At 48.6% G+C, this 21,235-nt stretch overlaps 1 protein-coding gene across 11 annotated transcripts in view; it reads right to left on the bottom strand.

Moving 5' to 3' along the window:
* The window catches only part of VTI1A (vesicle transport through interaction with t-SNAREs 1A), a 376,929-nt gene that overhangs the window by 14,164 nt on the left and 341,530 nt on the right, over positions 1-21,235 (bottom strand). For 5 of the 11 annotated variants that reach the window (XM_033421031.2, XM_033421041.2, XM_033421033.2 and 2 more), the window contains one exon: positions 1,026-4,455. The exons of 1 other annotated variant lie outside the window; for it this stretch is intronic. Coding sequence is in view for 4 of the 10 variants with exons in the window: in XM_033421033.2 (XP_033276924.1) it covers positions 4,362-4,455 (94 nt within the window). In the remaining 6 variants the exon portion in view is untranslated. Of the gene's footprint in view, positions 1-1,025; positions 4,456-11,951; positions 11,989-21,235 lie in introns of those variants that run through there. 5 more of the 11 variants (XR_007471302.1, XR_007471301.1, XM_033421039.2 and 2 more) reach the window with 5 other exon arrangements.

The raw sequence follows: 21,235 nt of genomic DNA, 5'->3' as shown, positions 1-21,235 counted from the left end.
GACCAGATGCGTCCAGCAGTTACAGCATGGAAGATGCCATTGACTTCTGACTTAGGATGATGATGATGATATTGGAACTTTTTCCCGCAGGCTCACAGCCCATGGAAAAGCCAGACACTTCACAGAAAGGAAAAAAAGGTGGAAGGTCAACCCCAGGAAAGTGCTGCTTCTGTTGTCTATTAGGAAAGCACTGTTTGCAATGAGCTCATTGATGACACAGAGATGGCCCAGACGTGCCCCCATCGTACCCTCCCAGCACCAGCCAGCCGGACACACATGTGTTCCTTTGAGAAGTCCCTACTTACTTTCACTCCAGACCGGAGTCCTCCAACCACACACTCAGCTAAAGGGGGAGGCAAGTGGACCAGAGACAGGGGACTCACGGCGGTTCCTCGGAAACCAGCCCCAGCCATAACCAGCCAGCAGTCCTTGGCTCTGGACACACATCTCTCCCAGGAAAGCCATCTCCACTCCCAAGCACTGGGTGCCCCACAGGGCTGGCCGTTCAAACCAAAGAGATGAGGAAATCATGGCTGGTAGTTAATTCTCAACTACGTAGACAAACGGCTATAAATATTTATGATAGGAAATTTTATTATTTAAAAATGCTGCTCTAAATTTCCAGCTATCTCCATGAGAGTGCCTGCCGAACAGGTTGCAAATTAAGAACAATTATTTTTGTCTTCCGCATTTGAATAGAACTTACACCTAAAGTCATTTAAAGGGGTTAACATCCGCCTTAATTAAATATTAAAGTGTGCCTGTACCTGCTGCTATTGTTGCCCCTTCGAATAAGATATAACCTATTTTTGACAAGTTTTCATCTTTCTCTGTGGAAGACGCTACATGAAACCAAATCAGCGGCAAAGAGGAGAGTAATGAATAATCTATTTCATATTCCAACAGTACCCAGAGCTCAGAGTGGGAAAATATTCAGTCGGATGATGGCAAGAGGCTGCTTGGGTACCACATGACACAGCTAAGGTTTAAATAATAATAATAATAAAAAAGCGATAAACAAATCATTAGCCCTTAACAGTTTAATGCAATTTGTTAATGAACGTAATGGTGGGGACTAATAATGAAAGAAAATAAAAACGTCTAAACAGGCGCCAAGTTGCTGGCGATGCGCAATTATTTCCTTGTCAAGTTTTTATGATTTAATGAGCCCCTCTGGGACTGACGGCTGTCAGTCAGTCGTGACTTTTTGACACCATTACAACTTCAAATACAGCAGCAGGCAGGCTGTTTTCCTCGGATTTGAAATACTGAAATGATCTGACAGTTTTAAAGAAAAGATGTGCAAAAGAAAGAGGAAAAAAAAAAGGAGAGAGGAAGAGAAAGACGGTTGCTTTCCTTTCTTTCCTTTTTTTTTCCTTCCCCCTCCTTTCTTCTGTGGAGTAGATAATCTCTGGATGCTGTTTGGTAATGAAAATCCAATCACTGAGGTCATTATCTGATGAGGTTTTTGGAACAGGCAGGCTTTTTTCCCCCTCTTTATTTCTTTACTTAATGATAACCCTCAATGGGTTTGCCCCGCATGGGACGGCCAGAGCTGCACAATTTTGTTCACCATTAATTTCAGCCTTTGAAGCTCAGGGCTCAGAAGCAGTAGCAAAGCAAACCCCCCACCAAGCTCGTTCCAAAATAAGACAATCCAGCCTGCCTTAAACAGAATAGCAAACGGCCTCCCAGCCCGGGCCCGGCAGCTGACGTCAGGCCCGCTGCATTTGCAGGCATTCGTCGGCATTCATCTTCAACATGGAACATTTAAAACTCTTTACGACTTAAGAGACTTTAATTAAATTGCTTTTGATTCTGGAGCGGGGCAGCATCCGCCTTATTTACGCTGCCAGGGAAACTGTTTAGTCTGCATGAATTTTATATGGCCAGGGCTTCCTCCTTCCTCTTCCTCCGCTGTCTGCTCTTCCACACCCCACCCTTCCGTTGAACATAATTTTTAACAAAGGCTCCTGACTTTAGAGATATTCGTCAATTTCACATTAAGTTCCTAGAACCTTTCACAGTTCCATGAATGGCTTCCAACGCGTGGGCTCTCCTCCTTCCCCAGGGGAGCAGGGCGAACAATTTTCCTCCCTTGGGCCACCTCTGAGTCTGTCCTGCAGCGTTCGAGAGGGCCAGGGGCCTTCGGACCAGCTTCCTACAAAGTGGTCACTATCCCGGGCTAGGGGGTCGCTCTTGAGGTGAATTTGATGGGGCTGTTAGGCCAAGGGTTATCTGTTCATCTTCTTCCCACTCTCAGGGTTGAATTGGGGCAAAATCTCAGGCAAGGGCTGATAATGACATAGAACCCTAAAGAAGAAGCCACTGAAGGGCGAGCGATACACTCCCTCCTCATTTCCTCGTTCAACATGAACGCCAGGTGTTAATGAAATATTTAGGAGCCAGTTAGATGATCAGATCAACCTGGCTTGCCAGGTGGCCTTAGGAAGAGGCCGGCGTGAGGTGTAGCTGGGTGACGGATTATACACTTTAGCTAAGACCAACTGTTTCGAAGGAAGCCACCAGAGGTTGGTAGAATACTTCCCCATCATTACAGTTTCAAAACGAGAAGGAGATTACTTGTTTCCCTGCTTTTACATTGTTTCTTCGATGTGTTTAGCAGGTACAGAATTCCGTTATCAGAATAAAAGATTCTTGCTGAGATAGATCCCTTACGCTGATAGGAAAATTAGTACAGCCTTCCCACTCCTTTGCCGGTCTACCTCGCTCTGCCAAAATCCCACACCATCCCTGCGAAGCAAATGCTGCGGCTTTCTTTACACGATACTAAATGATTTACCTGAACACGTGCAGGCCCTAGCCTGTTTCGATGAGTACAGTTTCTCGGGTGGATTTTGCCATTCTGCATTTCCTCTCTAAACCATAATGGTTCTCTTCTGAGTTAGGGGAAAAAAAAAAAGTCAAGTGCTGCATCCGGTGATCTCCGCCCATGGGCACAGGTGGTTAGCATTTTTTATGAAGGGAACAGGTTTGCTTTTCAAGGATTCAAAGCTTCCAATTATACTCAAAAGATAGAAAGGACCCTGTAAGTGCCTATGAAGTCTTAAGAAAAACACATTTTGCTTTATGACTAGCGGGAGAATGACCTCAGCTTGGGCACCTTGAAGCCTGATCATAAATGAACTCATTTTAAACGCAATTCCCGGTTACCTCGGACAGAAAGAAACCAAAGGAAATCACAAAGCATGGCAGAGGTTTGAATACATCGTGAATTCAGGAAGGCTGTGCTCACGTTTGTTAGTGAAAGACCCAAGCCATCCTTTTGTAACGCGCTGCAATCCCTCATTCTTTTAAAGGAGGTTAGTGAACATTTTCCATCAAGTTTATTTCCAGTGGATCAGCCTATAGGACTCTACCATATTGATAATCACATTTGAAATTTCTCACTGAAGGAGTCAGATTCTTGCTCTTCCTGAAATATTCATGCTCTCTTTACATACTGGAATGGACGTGGAGAGAACCCTGTCAGACCTTTTACATGTATGAGGGCTGCTTTTGGCAGTGCAAACATTAAGACGGAAAGGATACAGAGATGCTTACACAGGTCAGGGGAGAGGAGGTCACCATTAAATACCAGGCCGGGGCTCTCTCTGCCAGCAGATTCTGGGGAGTATGGGATGTTTGGAAGGCAAGGAAATCTTTCTTGTAGCCAGTAATCAAAGTTGTGAAAAGTGGATATTGGGCAGTCTTAGCAAAAAATATTCTTGGGTAAAAAAAAATATATATATGCATAGAAAAACAGGGAAAGTGCTAAGTCAATTTCCTGCACAACTGCTATTAAATACCCACCTTTACAGTGAAAGCTCTCAGGCAGGTGGACTATATTCATTATGCCTGGGGAGGTACAGGGCTGGTTTGCTGGGCCGGTCACTGGCTCTGGCCGCTGCTTGCCTCTGCATTTTTCATGCTCAGACATCACAGAAGGGCTGATCGGTGACAAGAAGTGTGTGACAAACAGCACAGTCCATCAGAAGCCCCCACGACTGCCTCATCATGCCCTCTCCCAAACCAGGACCCCTGACATGTCCACAGGGCAAGCAAGAATGTCACCGAGGCTATTTTGGTCAGTAGATGAAATTACCAAAAGGCAAATAAACATTCGCCTTCCCCTATGAAAAACAAATCTGGGTGAAGACAAACCTAGAAAAGGAAGCCAACCCACATGCAAACAGGAATAGAAAATATTTTTACACTATTTGCACTTCAGCTGAACAGCGGTGAGAGAGAGGGAGGGTCATTCAGGCCCTGTCAGCGCGAGAGAATGATTCATGTGACCATTTTGTCTTAATTACTCAGAACGAGCCATGGTCGCTGTTTATCAAGGAAGAGCAGATACATCAGTGTCTTCTGACAGAAAGAGTGATCGCTGTCAGGATGGTGATAACCAGGACGATGGCCAGAATGACGATCAGGATGCGGTTCTGGATGATTCTAGGAGAGAGCAAAGGAGGAAAAGCGATTCACACAGATAAACCGAGGACAAAGACCATGTAAGACCAGGTCGGCTAATCAAACGGGGGCTTCGCGGATGGGGGTGGGGAGCCCAGTGTGGGGTGTGCGTGTGCGTGCATGTGCCTGTGTGCGTGCGTGTGTGTGACCACGCAGCTCTGGGGTTCCACAAACAATCCACCAGCAAACGAACGACGCCACAGCGATTGTCACGAGGCACCCGGAGAAATGCTTCCTGAGAAGCTGCAGCGAATCAAATGGCTTTCTGGTCTCCGAGTACCATGTAGTAATCTTTCAGTGATCAAGGGCCCCATGCGAGCTTCTCTTTTTAATTTAACATGTGAGACAAGCCTCATTTTTTTTGCAGTGTTTCCCGTGAAAGTGAAAGACTCCAAGGAAACATATGTCAGTAAGGTACTTACCTGTACAGAAATACCCAGGGAAAAGTAAAAGAGAGACTTAGGAAGAAAAGGACAAGATTAAGAAGCAAGTGTCAAGCTTGCAGCTCAGGCTATGAAACCATCATCTGTCACTGGGGCTCACGCTCCGTTACGCCGAGAGGAAACGTTACATGTGCTCCGTGGCAAAAAAAAAAAAAAAGATGGAAATGAGGAATAATACAAAGTACTCGGGTGCCTCGTGTGCTCTGGCTGGTGGGCCCTCACCTCTAGGGATTCCAGTCCCCTCAGCTCTGGCTCTGCCAAAGGCAGATGGGGACCTGGGGACTCAGAAGGAGAGCCAGGGTGCAGACGCACGCTCCAGGACGCCTGCAGAGGGCTTCTGATGAAGTTGTTTCATACTTTGTTACCTCATTCTGAGAAAAGAGGTCGAATATCAGAATGCCTCGTTGAGGTTGTCTAAGGGAAAAAGCTGGGTCAAACAGCCCTGCCCACGCTCGCTCCCACAGAACCGACCATGCAGAAATAGAGGCAGAGTGTTGGGCACTCCGGCCCGCTGTTCATCCAGTTGTCAAGACCCCACAGCAAACCCCATCTGCCTGTCCTCCAAATACCAAGGAGAAAAAAATGTCTGCTGCCTTGTCTAGACACAGAACGTGGGAAGGGGACTCCCATGGGAGGAACTAGGTGGGACCAGCCAGAGACCCCACCCTCCTAACTTCACATCTTCGAGAAGAAATCTCTACAGGGCCTTCGCAGTCTTTTCTAGCTTCTGGGTGAGTTTCTTTCTCGGAAGAATGACACCATCCTTGTGGTTTCAGTTGCATTCTTCCTTGCGCAACCCCTTCTTCCCCAAACCTAAATGGATGGATGCAGACGGTCACATCAGACAAGCCCACTCCCTCATGGCCCCCTGGAAGGACCAGCTCCCTCTCCTCCTGACAGGTTACAAAATGATCACATTTGCTGACACGTCTTCCGCAAAACTGCTTTAGCGCCTGTGTCCACTTTCCTCCAAGGAGATGAATGATCTGCTCGGTCCTCATTTATCACGTAATGCTCAGCTAAGATCTGTCTCGTTTATTTCTTCCCTTCCCCACTAGAAAGGCTGCGCCCTGACATTAATTCTTCTGCGATGACAGCTAATTCAGACTCAACAGGCCATATTTACTCAGGAACCAGGAAGATTCTCGGTCCCCAAAAATAAATAAATAAAAACGGGACTTCGTGGCTTGTTAAAGTGAGGCTAATTACGGACACTTGATCGGTGTAACTTGGTGGCTTGATTTAAAACCCAAACTGATTTTTTCCCCTTTTCCCTGGAAGGGGTAGAAGTCTTCAGAACAGTCCCTACACATCCCATTTGCCCAAGTCACTGTCAAATCTCTATGTACCACAGTCACCCGCATCACACTTGCAAAGGAAATCAGCAAAATGGAAGATTAAAAGCATGAAAACTCTTTAAAATTCTGCCTTAAGTCATCCACGGTAGTGTGTCTCCCAGATGACAACCATTTTATTTGTGGGTTGAGGGCCCCAAGGCATCCATGATGCTAATTTATTAAGGATTAACTGTGGGTGTTACCTGTTTAATCTGAGACATGGTTAGAAAAATGAATACACAGGAATCCCTAAATCCTCAGCTCTTCCCCAGTCTTCCTAATTGGGCTTCCCTCATCTCAAAGCAAAGAGTGGGTTTCACCCATGATTTTTCCTAATAGCTCGTCTTTAACTCACTCAGTGCACACACACCTGATCCCAAGAAGGGCACCACTGGGTCACAGACGTTCAGAAAGACCTTGGTGTGTCCACAGAGCCTGGAGTCTTCACTTCACCAGCCCAGAACTCGGCACGGTTACTGGCACGTAGGCCCCCAGGAGAACTGTCCAAAGGATGATAATGAAAGAACGCAGCCCCTGTAATTGTAATCATTCCATTCAAGGGAGAATGGAGAAGAAATCTGTGCAAATTTAATTTGCAGGAAAATCGCAGGGAGTCTGCATAGAAAAGGCTGAAGTTAAAAGCTGACATAAACTCCCCAAAGATGGAACACTGTATCATGGTGTCTTCTCAGAGCACTACTGGGTCAAACGGGGAGAAGGAAAGGTCCTCATGGAACTGTGTGCTGGCGGTGGAAGAGGTCAGCAGGAGAGAGTATTTGCTTTCAAACAAAGATATGTGGGACAAAGGCTGTAGAGGGGCAAAAGAAAGGGTTGGAGCTGACAGAATTGGAAGTAAGCTTGACTCTGGCCGGGCCACCAACCCAGTTTTGGGCCTCAAAGGTGTCGGGCAGATACAATACCTCTAAGGGCCAGAAAAGTGAGCTGTTGGGGCCTTTGAGTGAATAAGACCAAGCCAGCCTGGACAGGGAAACAAAGGCTGGCATTGGTGGGCCCCATCTGTGAGGAGGCCTGGCCTACCGTCGCAGCCAGGGGCCGCTGGTAGGTATTGCTGTAGGCAAAGCAGAAAGGAATGCAGAGTCCGGAAAGAATCAGGTCCACAAGCTGGGAAGCGGGGTTCCCAGCTCGTGAAGCAGAGAAGGAACTTTGGAGGAAGCCCAGAGTAACTTCCTTCTAACTTTGGACAAGGTTGTGGGGGGCGCTTTATATCCTACTAGGTCTGCCACAAGCGGTCTTAATCTCCCTTTTGAAAATGCAAAGTGTGTTTACCCAGTAAATAATTTAAGAAAGGATATACACTTGAAAGAAGACATCCATTGAAACAGCAGGCTAAATTGCCTCCAGGCAAAAACATGTGCATTTGCATGCTGCATTCTATTAAGTGAGCAGGCTGTGGCTTCAGAAGAATGCAGGGCCAAATTAAAAGGAATGTGGGCCCGAAACATCAAGGATTCTCCAAGTTTACTTTATGAATCACAGTGCTGTTGATACAAGATGAATTAACCATTTACTTTGAGGCTGAACTCACCAAGCATTGTTGAAAATACCGATCCCCGTGTGGAACCCAGGGAGCAGCTAATCTTTCCATTGCCAGTCTCCTCCCTCTCCAGAAACAAGTTCCTGCGTGTGGCAGCCGGAATCACAGAAGACTGGTTACAGGGAAGTAAGCAGACAGGCACCTGGCACAGCTCTCTGCTCGCGCTGCAGGAACCCAGGAATTCCACTGTAGTGGGCGTTTCCACATCCACCAGCTCGCACATCCTGATTTCTGGGCACACTCACCTGTCCCTTGAGGTTAGATGTGGCCACGTGACCTGTTTTAGTCCATGGAATGTGAGCAGAAGAGCTAGGCGTCTCTTCCAGGTGGAGGCATTTAACTTCCAGGGTTTGACTCTCCATTTGGGTCTTCCCTTGCTGTTCTGATCTAGGCTCTAGGTTCCGGGAGTGCAGCTACAGGATGGTGGAGGATCCTTCCGCCTGGATCCCTGAGTCACCCCATGGAAGACTATTGCCCTGGAGGCTCGGTGGGACTCACAGTGGGCTTGTATTAAGGTAATGAGATTTGGGGGTTGTTTCTACTGCAGGAGAACATCAGCTATCCTGGGTGATGCACCTCTGACCCCCTTCTCCAACAAGATGGGGTATCTGGCCAAGCCAAGTGGTTTAAAGCATCCAAAACGCCAAGGCATAACGGCGGGTGAAATGACTTCTTTCCTTGAAGATTAGGTTTTTTGCCTCTTGGTTTTCAAAAGCTGGGATCCTCATCTCTCCATACTTGGTTGTAAGACTCCTCACTGAAGACTCAAGAGCTTCTTCCAGCTGTAACCAATGCCAGTGTGTGTTCGTGAATGTTTCAGCAAGCTCAGGTGGGGCATTCTGCTTCCCACGAAGAGCAGATATGTGTTGGCCGCATTCATTTCTCCCTTCCAAACATCTGGCGCTACCCCTAGCCCCAGGGGTAGAGCTGTGACCTAGGCTAAGAGGTCAGTGTGTTACACACCCCTGACTACAGTGACTGGACCAGGCATGTGAATGAAGCCAGTTTAATAGAGTGAATGTCAGAAGCTTTGCTTGGAATGCAAGGTCAGGTCACCTGGACTATGTGGTGTGCAGGTGTTAGGCCTGGATCTGCTGCAGCCATTTTGTTTCCATGAGGGAAGCCAGCTGAAGAAAGAAGCTGACCCATGGAGGATAGCAGAGTTGAAGAAAAAGCAGAGAAATGGAACCCCAGTCCTGAAGACGTGGACCTCTCTATCAAACATCCTTCTTTTGGACTTTCCATTATATGAGAAAATAAATGAATGCTATTTCTGAAGTCAGTTTGAGCTAGGTCTTCTGTTATTTGAGACCAAAAAGCATTTTTAGGTTGATTCACTTTAATTTCAAAACCAAGTCCTTGATCAATGGCATATTTTCCCCACCTCTTCCGGGAGAATTTCCTGACCATGCCCCTTGCTCACTCATGTATTTCCCTGTGTGTGTGTGCCCCTCTCTTACCGCTACATTTGCCACACAGTTTTATGATTTTCTGTTTCTGTGCAGGTTTCCCCAATAAAAAGTGGCCCCTCTACGGCCTGAATCTCCTTTGTCTTTTGTATTCCCAGCGCTTAAAATAGAGCTTGGCATAGACATTCTCAAAAAAAAAAAAAAAAAAGCTTGCTGAATGAATGAATGAAGGTTCATGTAGTCATCTTCCTGGTTTCTAAGAGCTGCTTGCAGACAAGCACAGCTTTAGGAGTTAGCTCTTAGCCACTCTCCCATGAAGCATGCCAGCAGTGTCCACATCCCTTTGCAAGCCTGCATTCGTTTGTTGGAGAGTGCACGCCACGCCACAGGTTTGACGCCCCGTCCTGCACACGCTTTCCTGCCTGACCGCGAATAATGGTGCCTCACCTTTGGGGTCTGACAGAACAGTACCAGTTGTCAGGACATTTAGCAACCAGGAGAGTGGGGGGCGGAGCGGGGGGCGGGGGAGACGCTGTGCACAGGAGCCTGTATCGTGTCTCTTTGGGAACTTTCCAAAAACAAGGACCAAGGGAAAGGCTCTCCAAGTTCTACGTCCAATTCAAGGGTAATATTCACCAGAAAGAAATGAAAACAGGAGTAGGGGAAATGGGTCATTGTAATCAGCCTCTAACACTAACTTTTAATTTGAAGCATTCTTTTCAAAGCTGGGTACATGGTTGCCTCTGAGCTAGAGCTGTGTGTTTGTTGTGTCCACTGATAAAGCCCATCCAGGGTCTTCTACGTCCTGTGCCTTCAGGAGGGATCCTCAGTTTCACCCCAGGATTCAGGTGGGGCGGCCCCCAGTCTCTGATTCCACAGGTGGACACATGACACAGGCAGGCCCGGCTAATTACAGCTCTTTGGACCCTGTACAACCACTTGTTCAGGAATTGGCAAGCCACTCAGGCCAGATGGAGTCGCCCGGGGATTTTTCCTAAAAAAATCAAGAAAAAGGTCCTCTCTTTACTGGAATTGGCTGTGGGGACAATGGAAGCCTAGAGCAGCAGGGATGGGGGTATGGGGGAGTGGGGGGTATTCTTATCACCACGCAGGAGGGGAACCTGCCCAAAGGATGGCACACAGAGGAGCAGAGAGCCCAGAGATGAAGAAAAAGACGGGTTCCTAAAGGCATTATTTGAACCCCTGCGGTGTGCCTCAGGAACTTCCCAGTTATAGGAGCCAAACAATTCCCTTTTGATTCAAGCAAGTTTGGCTGGGGCTTCTCTCACTTTCAGCCATACCGACTGTACTGAGTTGAACAGCTATCCCCTCACCCTGCCCCAAATTCACATCCACCTCAGAATGTGACCTCGTCTGGCAACAGGGTCTTTGCAGATGTAATTTGTTAAGGATCTTGAGATAAAATCATCCTCGATGTAGGGTGGGCCCGAGATCCAATGACTGTTGTTCCTTATGAGAAGGGACGGCACAGATACAGGGAAGAAGGCCCTATGAAGCCATGTGCAGAGACTGGAGAGATGCTGCCACCAGCCAGGGAAAGCGTGGGGTCACCTGAAGCTGTAAGAGGCAAGGAAGGATTCTTCCCTAGACCTTCAGCATGGCCCTGCTGACTCCGTGATTTCAGACATCAAACCTCTAGAACAGTGACAGAATATATTTCTGTTGTTTTAAGCCCTCAGTTTTTTTTTTTTTTTTTTGCGGTACGCGGGCCTCTCACTGCTGTGGCCTCTCCTGCTGCGGAGCACAGGCTCCGGATGCGCAGGCTCAGCGGCCATGGCTCACGGGCCCAGCTGCTCCGCGGCATGTGGGATCTTCCCGGACCGGGGCACGAACCCGCGTCCCCTGCCTCGGCAGGCGGACTCCCAACCACTGTGCCACCAGGGAAGCCCTAAGCCCTCAGTTTGTGGTGCTTTGTAACGGCAGCCCTAGGACGCGAATACATGAAGTTCTCAGATCCAGACCAGGATATGGACCCAGCCTTCTTGTCTCGGCCTTTACAACAACCCTTCTCCATGTCTCCACGCCCTTGTCTTCCTGTGAAGTCAGGACACTCCCAGCCTGGTTCCCTGGAAGCTTTGCGTACAGCTGTGGGGCTCACAGTCTTCAGGAGCTGCTGGTTCTTTCATCACAGATGAGATTTCTATTCACGAACAGAGTAGACAGTGGCCCAAAGCCATGTGAAATGAGGGACCCGAGGGGGCACATCCCACGAGACTCCTGCCTCTGGGATAAGACATTTAAAACAAGAAGGGGGCTTCCCAGGTGGCGCAGTGGTTAAGAATCTGCCTCCCAGTGCAGGGGACACGGGTTTGATCCCTGGTCCAAGAAGAACCCATGTGCCGTGGAGCAACTAAGCCCATGTGCCACAACTACTGAGCCTGTGCTCTAGAGCCCGCGAGCCACAACCACTGAGCCTGCGTGCCACAACTACTGAAGCCCACGCGCTTAGAGCCCGTGCTCTGCAACAAAGAGAAGCCACCACAATGAGAAGGCCATGTACTGCAACCAAGAGTAGCCCCCGCTCGCCGCAACTAGAGGAAGCCCGCAGGCAGCAGTGAAGACCCAACGCAGCCAAAAATAATAAATAAATAAATGAATAAATAAATAAATAAATAAAAAAATATATATATATAAAAAAACCAAGAAGAAAGCCAGATGTTGTCTCTGGGCCAACTAACTAAGCCTTGCCCCACCATTCATAGTCCATACTTACCAACCTGCATTTAGGAGTGGTCAGTTATCCACAAGTCCTGAGGGAACGGGACACAGGAGGGATAAGTTTTAACAGGCGGAGAAATGAGCACGCTCTCCAGCAAGGAAATGAGGGGACAGGAGCCAGTATCTGAGCCCTGGGACACCGAGGCTAGGTCCTGAGTGAGGACAAGAAGGACTCTGTTTCCGAATTTCTACTTAATTTAAAGGGATTTAACCTTTTCTGTAAAAGGCCAGGTAATAAACATATTAGTTTGCTAGAGCTGCAGTAACAAAGTACCACAGACTGTGTGGCTTGAACAACAGAAATGTATTGTCTCGTAGTCCTGGAGGCTGAACGTCCAAGATCAAGGTGTTGGCAGGTTGGTTCCTCCTGAGCTCTGGGAGGGAGAATCTGCTCCTCGCCTCTGCACCAGCTCCTGGTGGTCTGCTGGCAACATCTGAAGCTCCTTAGCTTGGAGAAGCACCACCGCGATCTCCGCTTTCATCTTCACATGGCGTTTTTCCTGTGTGTGTATGTGCAACCCAATTTCCTCTTTCTGTAAGGACGCCAGTCATATTGGATTAGGGGACCACCCTGCTCCAGGATGTCTCACCTTAACTAATTGTATCTGCAAAGACCTTTTTTCCAGACAAGGTCACATTCTGAGGTCCTAGGGGTTAGCACTTCAACCTATGGATTTGGGGAAGGGGAGTGGGGGAGGGGAGAACACACAATACAACCCATAACTGTAAGTATTGTAGGCTTCGTGGGCCACACGGCCTCTGCTGCAACTACAGGATTCTGCCCGTGTAGTGCAGAAGCAGCCCTAGACAATACGTGGACAAGAGACCACGGCTGTGTTCTAACAAAACTTTCCTTACAAACACTGAGATTTGAATTTCATGTAATTTCCCCACATCAAAAAATATCCTTCTTTTGATTTCTCTCCAACCATTTCAAAATGTCAAAACCATTTTTCTCCCACGGGCCACACCAAAACAGGCAAGGGGCTAGATTTGGTGTGCTATCTGTGGTTTGCCCACTCCTGGTCTCAAAGCTAAAAGCTATTGAAGGCAAGCCCTCCTCCGCTGGAGAATGTGCTGGTCCTTGGACCATGCGCAGATGGGAATGGCAGGTCTGGCCAAGTCCCTCTGAAGAGAACAGAAAACCCAGAGTCCCTGCCCCGAGGGAGCTGACGGTGTCACAGTGAGAAATCAATTACGGAAGCCTGACAACAAAGGCTGTAATTAGAGTAATGCCAGTGCCCGGGACAACTTGTTGTGTGTCCACAATCCTGGATCTGCCTGGGGACAATTTGTTGTGTGTCCACAATCCTGGATCTGCCTGGGGTGACCTGGAGCAAGTCACTCCGACACACTTGGGCTTCAGTTTCTTCCCAGCAAAATCAGCCAGTTCACCAACCACCCCAGGGAGAAGAGGATTAGCTCATTAGAGATTATAAAGCACTTGCAAAAGGTAAAGCCTTTACATGCGTGAGGTCGGCAAATAACCCTGTGAAAGGAGATGCGGTTTCAGGAAAGGCGACAGGCAGGGGAAGGTGGTCAGAGTCTGGAGGAGCTGCCTGGGAAACCTCCAGTGGCTGCGGGGGAGGTGGAGGCACGTGTCCAGGAAGCTGCTGCCCAACCCCCCACCAAGCCCAAGCCCACCAGGCTTCTCAATCCCACAGTCTGGTATCTATCTGGGCCTCACGGTGACACTGTCCCCAGCAGGGCGAGCCTTCCCTCCAAGGTGGCCGCATAAACATCAAAGGCAAAGGGAGGGCATCCCATTGGCTGGCTTGAGGACACCTTCCCAGCCTGGGAAGGCGGCCAACAAGTACCTGTCAGAGCCCATTGATAAGCCCGCCAGGGTCTGATGAGCGGTGTGTAGTTACACTGCACTCTACATTGCCAAACGGGCACCTCGAATTTCAGGCTGGGCAGTGCAGCCTCTGCTATTCTGAACTACGGACTCAGTGATGGCAGGGGCCTGGAGAGCTTTGCTGGCTACTGGGCTTTCAGATACGATCAAGGCAGCTCGCTTCAATCAAAGGGTTTGGAAAGAACTTGAAGAAAATCAAATAAGGATGCTCTAGATATGCAAGGTACACTTACTCCCTCCCAGGTTTGCAGACAGCCAGAGCTGGAAAAGGTCTCCATACTCTGGTCTGGAGTGTTCGTTTTAGAGTCGAGGACCCTGAGGGCTTGAGAGGTGGAGGGACGTGCCCAGGGTCAATCCTGTGGGGCACAGCCAGGTCTCCAGAGCCCCAGGCCCGCTCCTGTTTCACTGTGACCCTCATTCTCACGCGAGCGGCCAGGGCCACTGTGGCGACTGCACATCATGGCAACTCCAAACATGTCTTCTGCTACCAGAGAATGTTCAACAAAATCCAGGAACACAGCTCAGAGCCTATCAGTCTCCACCTCTTACTGAGCTTAACCCGGTCCTACTTCTACATACAATGAAGAGGGGCGTGGAAGGATGGACAACAGTGGTTCCCCAACTCCAGGCCGAAGCTCAATGCAAGAAAAGCGACATAGACACCTCCTTTATTTGAAAAGCAGATTACTCAGTTTCAAGGACTGCCCTTTCCTCTGAGATTGGGTCCTTTCTACTGTTTTAGTGCTCAAATGTCCTCGATTTTATGGAGTGACGGTGATAGTAAACGGCAAGTTTTTCCCCAATGTCCTTATTTGGACATTGGAAATGTACTCTTTCCTTGGAAACTATTCTTACTTGGCAAAATCAAAAGTGGACAATCCTCCTTCAGTTCTCTGTTTAAAAAGTCCCAAGTCCAAGAAATGTGAAAGTTCGTGAACCCCGGAGCTGGAAAATCCCACCCAGCTCTATCCTCTGGAGATTCCTCCTCAGGCCTTGACAGCGTGGTTGCCAGGGTGATGCCAACAGCAACATCAATGACAGTGACTGTGAGGACAGCTGCAGCTACACCCCACCCACAGCTCATATGAGCCGGGTGTGGACTCCTGGCCAGGTGTTATTCTGGCATTTTCTACACTTTGTTGAACCCTCACCACAATCTCATGAGGTAGAGACTATATCACGCCCATTTGGACAAAGGAGTTCCCTGAAGCCCTAGCCCACCTCTCCAGTCTTAGCTTCCACCCCTGCTGGACACACACGAAGTGGTTATTTAGGCAACTGGTGTGTCTCATGTTCTCTGTCAGACTCGCCTTGGTCGTCTGGAGGCGAGTCTTTGATGTCTTCATCTTCACACTTTTCTGCATGGACACAGTAATTGGGCACGCAAGTTAACTTTTGTTGATAGCACAGAACACTAATTAACCAAAGTCTACTCTTTACTTAGTGCCCAGCATAAATGCACAGTAAATTACTAATACTCATTTCTTTCCTTTTTTAAAAAAAATTTATTTTATCTGTGGCTGCATCAGCTTTTTATTTATTTATTTTTGGCTGTGTTGGGTCTTCGTTTCTGTGCGAGGGCTTTCTCCAGTTGCGGCGAGCAGGGACCACTCTTCATTGCGGTGCACGGGCCTCTCACTATCGCGGCCTCTCTTGTGGAGCACAGGCTCCAGACATGCAGGCTCAGTAGCTGTGGCTCACAGGCCCAGTTGCTCCGTGGCATGTGGGATCCTCCCAGACCAGGGCTCGAACCTATGTCCCCTGCGTTGGCAGGCAGACTCTCAACCACTGCGCCACCAGGGAAGCCCCTAATACTCATTTCTATTCAGGAGCAGAGCTCATCAGCTTTCTTCAGTCGCTAGCACACTGGCCGTGTCCTTTCAGCCCCTCTCTTTTAGGTAAATGCATGATCACCCGATCCCTCACCAGATTCAGGGACAGAACTAAAAGCAATCGTCCTCTGGGGGTTGCTCACCAGTGACTGTCCCTTGCCCAGTGACCTCGTACCACACGATTTTTTATGACGTCAACATCACCTGTCATACAGATGAAGGAATGTGCTGTACAAAGATTCCAAGTCTGCTGAAGATTTAATTTAGTGCATCTGGTAGAAAAGAGTGCTAGACAGAAAAGAGTATCAGGTGGGACAATTAGCTAGACTCACGGTGTGATCTTGGGAAAGGACTACAGATCTCTTTGTGGGATGTCATTTAATCTTCACGACGATCCTGATTTATTAGGTAGGACCCAGATTTGGTGGCTTAGACCCACCCAGGGCGAAGGCGAGCCCCACTCTGCATGCGGCCCCGGTAAAGTTCTCGGTGCGAGACGGACCTTCCTCGGTGTCAGGCCTGGATGACCTCCCATTCCCGGTTTTAGGTGTTTCTCACTCTCTCCCTGCGCATCTCCTGCTGGGTGCCCTGAGGGAGGTTCCCCACTTCCGCTGGGTCCTGCCCTGTATTGTAAAGCAACCTCACTGCCCTCCTGAACGAGCCACCCCCAGCCCCTCCCTCGCCAAGAGCCCACACCCTCTTTATCCTCCAGAGAAGCCATGAGCAGAAGCTGACCAGCCGCCTTCAGTTTTGGAGCCAACTGCCCGGATTTGAATCTGCCTCACACCAGTCGGGCAAGTTACTTGGACAAGTTACTTCATTACTTCTCCAAGATTATGTCCTTTTGACCCTTTTAGCATGAAAATATTCTTTAGTTTGTAGAGTGATGATGATAGTACATGCCACTGTTTTCTCCCAGTGTCCCGAACTTGGACATTGGACATGTACACTCTCTTTGGAAACTACTCTCTCTTACTTGGCAAAATAAAAAGTGGACAACGTTCCATCAGTCTTCTGTTTAAAAAGAAAGATGAAAATACCAATACAAGGAACCTGAAAGTTCCAAAGAACCAATGCTTCGGTTTCCTCCTCAGGAAAATGGGGCCAATAATAGCAGCACCTTGGTCAATAAATTACATTAATAAATAAATGAGTTAATTCAACATGAAGTGCTTAGACCAGTGCCTGGCAATAGTAACCGCTCAATAAAGAACTGTAATGGTTATTATTTCATAACTCTACTCCTATTGTCGCTCACTGATCTCCCCACAATGAGTCCTGAGACTCCCCCTTATTTGGCTGCCCCCCTCCCCTCCAGTAGGCATCCCCCCGCTCAGGTGCCTTGGACTGGAAAGCCTGCAGATTCCTCTGCAGATTCCCGTGGGGCACATCCTAGCGCTGCCCCTGATTAGCTTGCTTTGTGGGGTCCAGGCTCAGCCACTCTCCTGGAAGCCCCGCCTTCAGCAGCTACCTCAGTTACCCAGGAAGGCAGAGGCGGCCCCCTCCAGCTCTGTTAGTTTCCCTGGGGACACCCCTTGACAGCCAAGTTGCCTCTTCTGGATTAGGGCTGGCTGAGGTCACACTGGTGGAGACAAGGCTGCCTTGGCTTTTGTGATGGGTTTTAACATCATTTCCTGCAAGATCTGACATTAGATACTAATCTCCTAATAGTCATGGATTTACACCTTTTTGCTTTCCTGATGTCAGGGGAATAAACTATTCTGGCAAAGGTTTATCAGCCACCTGCATCTCTGTCAACTCTTGAGGGATGTGGTCACGTTTTCTAGATCATAACATCAGAACTTCTATCACTCGTCCAGATCTGATTCTGTGGCTGAATGGGATGTGTCTTAACTCATATCCCCACTGTGCCAGTCCTGGGGCTGCCTGTCCTCAGACCCTTTTCTTGTCCCTTCGTTGCTTTGCTCTATTTCATAAAGAGGCTCCTCTTCCACCACCCCAACCCCTGATGACTGGCCGCCCACTGCATTCAGCCAATGGGAGGCGCTGGCGGGACAGTGGGGATGGGAGGGAGAGAGAAGTCAGGGCATTCCTCCCTTTCTTCCTCTGCCTTCCCAGCAGCTCCATCTCCCCTGTGGTTCCTCACAGGCCCTCCCTGCTTCCAGCTCCCATCAGGTGGCCCTCGCCTGGGCTCTGGGCACACCGCTCCAGTCCAGGTGGAGGGGCTTTTTGGTGACTCGAATCCCTGCGCTGCTCTGCAGGAGGCACCCAGCAGCGTGTGCCCTGTCTGCTCAAACTTGTACCTCCCTCACAATCTTCCCCTTGAAACTGATTTTACATACCCCCAAGCAGCATTAATCATTTCTGAGCAGGTGACCCCAGGTTAAGATGGCCTCCTCGGAAGGCTTATTTGAGATAAGCATGAGGGCTGACTCACAGTTCTTTGGGCAGGAGGAGGGTGGGGCAGGGTGGCCATCAGATAGCAGGATCTCCAGGTTTGCGCAGGTGAAGCCCTGTCACCTGCCAGCCCGGGAACGTGCGCAATTCTTTTCTCTAACTAAGGAAGGAAGTCCGGTGGGGGGGAAGGGGAGTCTCCAGTCTGAGGGCTGCAGGCGTCGGGAGAGGGGACTGGAGAACTGGGGTTGCTTGCCCTCATTCTAAACTGGGGTGCCGCTCCTACTTGCCCTCGGTACGCAGAGTCAGCTCAGTGCGGCCAGATCTTCTTTTTTGCCAAGAGAAGCCAGAAACTGTGTTCTTTCTGTGAAATCTCTCAAGTTTTAAATATTGGCAACTAAGAAAAAGTTTTCCAAAACACTGGGTAGCCAAACAAAAAACATCTGTCTGGGGGTCAGAGTGGCTCTGGTCTTCAGTCTGTGACCTCTGACCACTTATTCAGGGATGAATTAAAAGGAAGGGGGTGGGTGAGGGAGAGCCTCCCTGCCCTGCATTGCTGGAGATCCCCTCGGAGGCAGGAAAAGCCCAGCTGTCCTGACCCTGTGGAAGTCTGAAGTTCAACCTCTGCGTGAGCTTCAATAACCAGGGTCTACACTGAGTGCATCCAACTTAGCCCATAACTGATTCCTAACCGCAGGGTCAAGGGCTAGAGAGAGGTCAACAGAAGCCACAAACCAGCTTGTGTGTGCCTTTTGGACCTCTCACAAGGGGATGAAAAGCACAGGCAGAGGTCAGGGCTGGACTGCATATCTGCAGCCCCCTTGACCCTCACAGCCTGCAGAATGTGCTGGAGAGCCTGGCTGGTACTTCTCAAGGAGGAGGGTGTACATTTTATGTGAAACGTCTTATAAGTCAGTGGGCCTGAGATGGGAAACCAAGTGGTGTCTTTTGGAGGGTGAGTGGCAAAGAGGTTTGCAGGATGGCCTCCACGCCCAATCTGTTGTGTGATCTTGTGAAAAACAAGGAAATGGGCCTCAGTTTCCCCCTCTCTCAAGTGGTAGTAAATATATGTGACCCAAGCATCCCTGAGGATGTTTGCTGACATCCACACCTGTGGACTTGATAAAAAGAAAGAAAACAAACTGCCAAGGAATACTGCGGCCTTTGAACTCAGCTCCTTTACTGCAGCGAATAGAAAAACCAACAAGTCAGGAGGGCTCTTTCCAGAGACTGAGCCGAAAAGCAGCCTGAATCTTAGAAGAAGCCCTTCTTTCCTCTGTCATTCTTTGGAGGTACTGGCCTCAAGCTCCCTGGCCTTCATTTTCACAAGCAGATGGTGAAACCCAGACCCCTACGTGGGCGCCCTATTTACCGGCTTAAGGGGGTGTCATTGGAGGTTTCTAATGGAGTTGGGTAGAGCCTCAAACTCCCCTGCCGAACACTCGTCAGAAGTCCAGCCTAGGGAAACAGGGTTGATCGAGGGGCCTAACGAATGGGGTCCCCCCCTTCTCGAGACACAGGAGTCTCCTCTGGAGGAGCGGAGCCCGCGAGAGCCTGCACCACTGGCTTTGCTCAGGCTCGCGCATGCGCGCTTGGCTGTGCTCGGCACCACGCCACCTGCTTGGACGGAGGGACAGCAGGAGACAGCCCTGTGGAACTCGTGTTTCCTGTAGGGATGCTCTTGAACATGTTTACTACCCTGCACGGCATGTGTCCCTGTGATGAGGTCCCATGGGAAGGTGCTGGGGTCGGGGGAAGGAGGAAGGAGCTGTGTTTTCAGCTCATGGATGTTGACGCATCTAACTGAAACCGTCTTCCTCTTCAAGTCGCCTGCCAGATGCCTGGAGATAAATCTGTGGCCCACTTCTCACAAACTTATGGGCTATTCCACAGTTTGTGTGTTAACCTCCCCCCGGACTTCATTTACTATATAGAAAATCTATTGTATACATTTTGGTAAATTGCTGTAAATCCTTTTGGGACCAAGACAGGTTTATACACAGGCACTAAAAAACTAAGAAAACAAACAAAAAAATTCACATTTTTGTGGGTTGGCTACTTTAATGATTCTGGCTTTATCTTCCCTCCTATCCCCCAAACAATTCTGTACTATGTGATACTTGGAAGGCGAGTTTGCACGTTTACCGAAACAATAAGATAATTCCATTTTTTCTTGAATCTCCTTTTGTGGCCAGCATGGGGCAGTTTCCAGAGTGAACCCAAACTTGGGACTCCTGAGTTCCTCCGTAGCCAAGTGCAGTGGATCGTGGTCCCCTTTGTTTGGGGATTTACTTCAATTGTCTTAATAACACGGACCTCCTTTTGGAAGCAGAAGGCGTTCCCAGCAAATGTTGGCTGCAGATACGCAAGCTGAAATGTTACCACGGTCACGGCCCTTCCTTGAACAATCTAAAGCATATTTCTCTCTGTATATATTTGGTTTTTCAGATGCTTTAAAGCCTAGAAAACAATCATAGCTGAGGCCATTTCTGAGATGGCACTAAAAGAACCTACTCGGAGACAGATAAAAATAATGAGAATCTTTCTGTCAGGAAAGATTTAGAAAATATCAGTGGCATTATTAAAATTTAATTTTTTACTCGGCTTTTTGGTTCTCCTTTCCAGTGATAATGAGCAGGAATGCACACCTCCGCCTTGCTAGTACTTGTTTTGTGCAATAAATTCAGCCTTCCAGTCTGAAGACATTTCAGACAACAGTTTTGACTGCTATAGGCTTATTTTTTACCCTGTGCTGTGCTTTGAGTCTTCCTATAAAAACCAGTTCATGAGATAATTTTCCACAAGGCCAGTGGAACTAATAAAAATCAATTTTGCCCAACTGGTTCAGAGAAGTCTTGGGAATAGCCAAGGCAGAACCGCAAAAAAAGAAAAAAAAAAAAAGGAGAACCAATGTATTCACTAATGGTTGACTTGATAGAGAACTATCAACTTAGCTGACAGGAGATGCTTGGCTGTAGGTATTTTCCTTTCAGCTTGAACAGAACACCTTTTAAGGGTCTAGGAAAGGCTTTTCTTCCCAGTGGTTGAAGATACCTGAGTGTCGTAATTCTGAGTTGCCCATGCCCTGGGTGACAACGAGGCCGAATTTGGGCCTGACAGATTGTGGCTTCTGAAGTCCAACCCCTTTCTATTGTCAGAGAAGCTGGTTTCGTGAATGGGTGGGCTGGGTTTTACACAATTTACTCCAAGGCCACAGGACCAGTGGGTGAGGGA

The sequence above is a fragment of the Orcinus orca genome, chromosome 14 (assembly GCF_937001465.1).
Source record: "Orcinus orca chromosome 14, mOrcOrc1.1, whole genome shotgun sequence".
Taxonomy (NCBI): domain Eukaryota; kingdom Metazoa; phylum Chordata; class Mammalia; order Artiodactyla; family Delphinidae; genus Orcinus; species Orcinus orca.
This window is presented reverse-complemented; position numbering and strand designations above follow the sequence as displayed.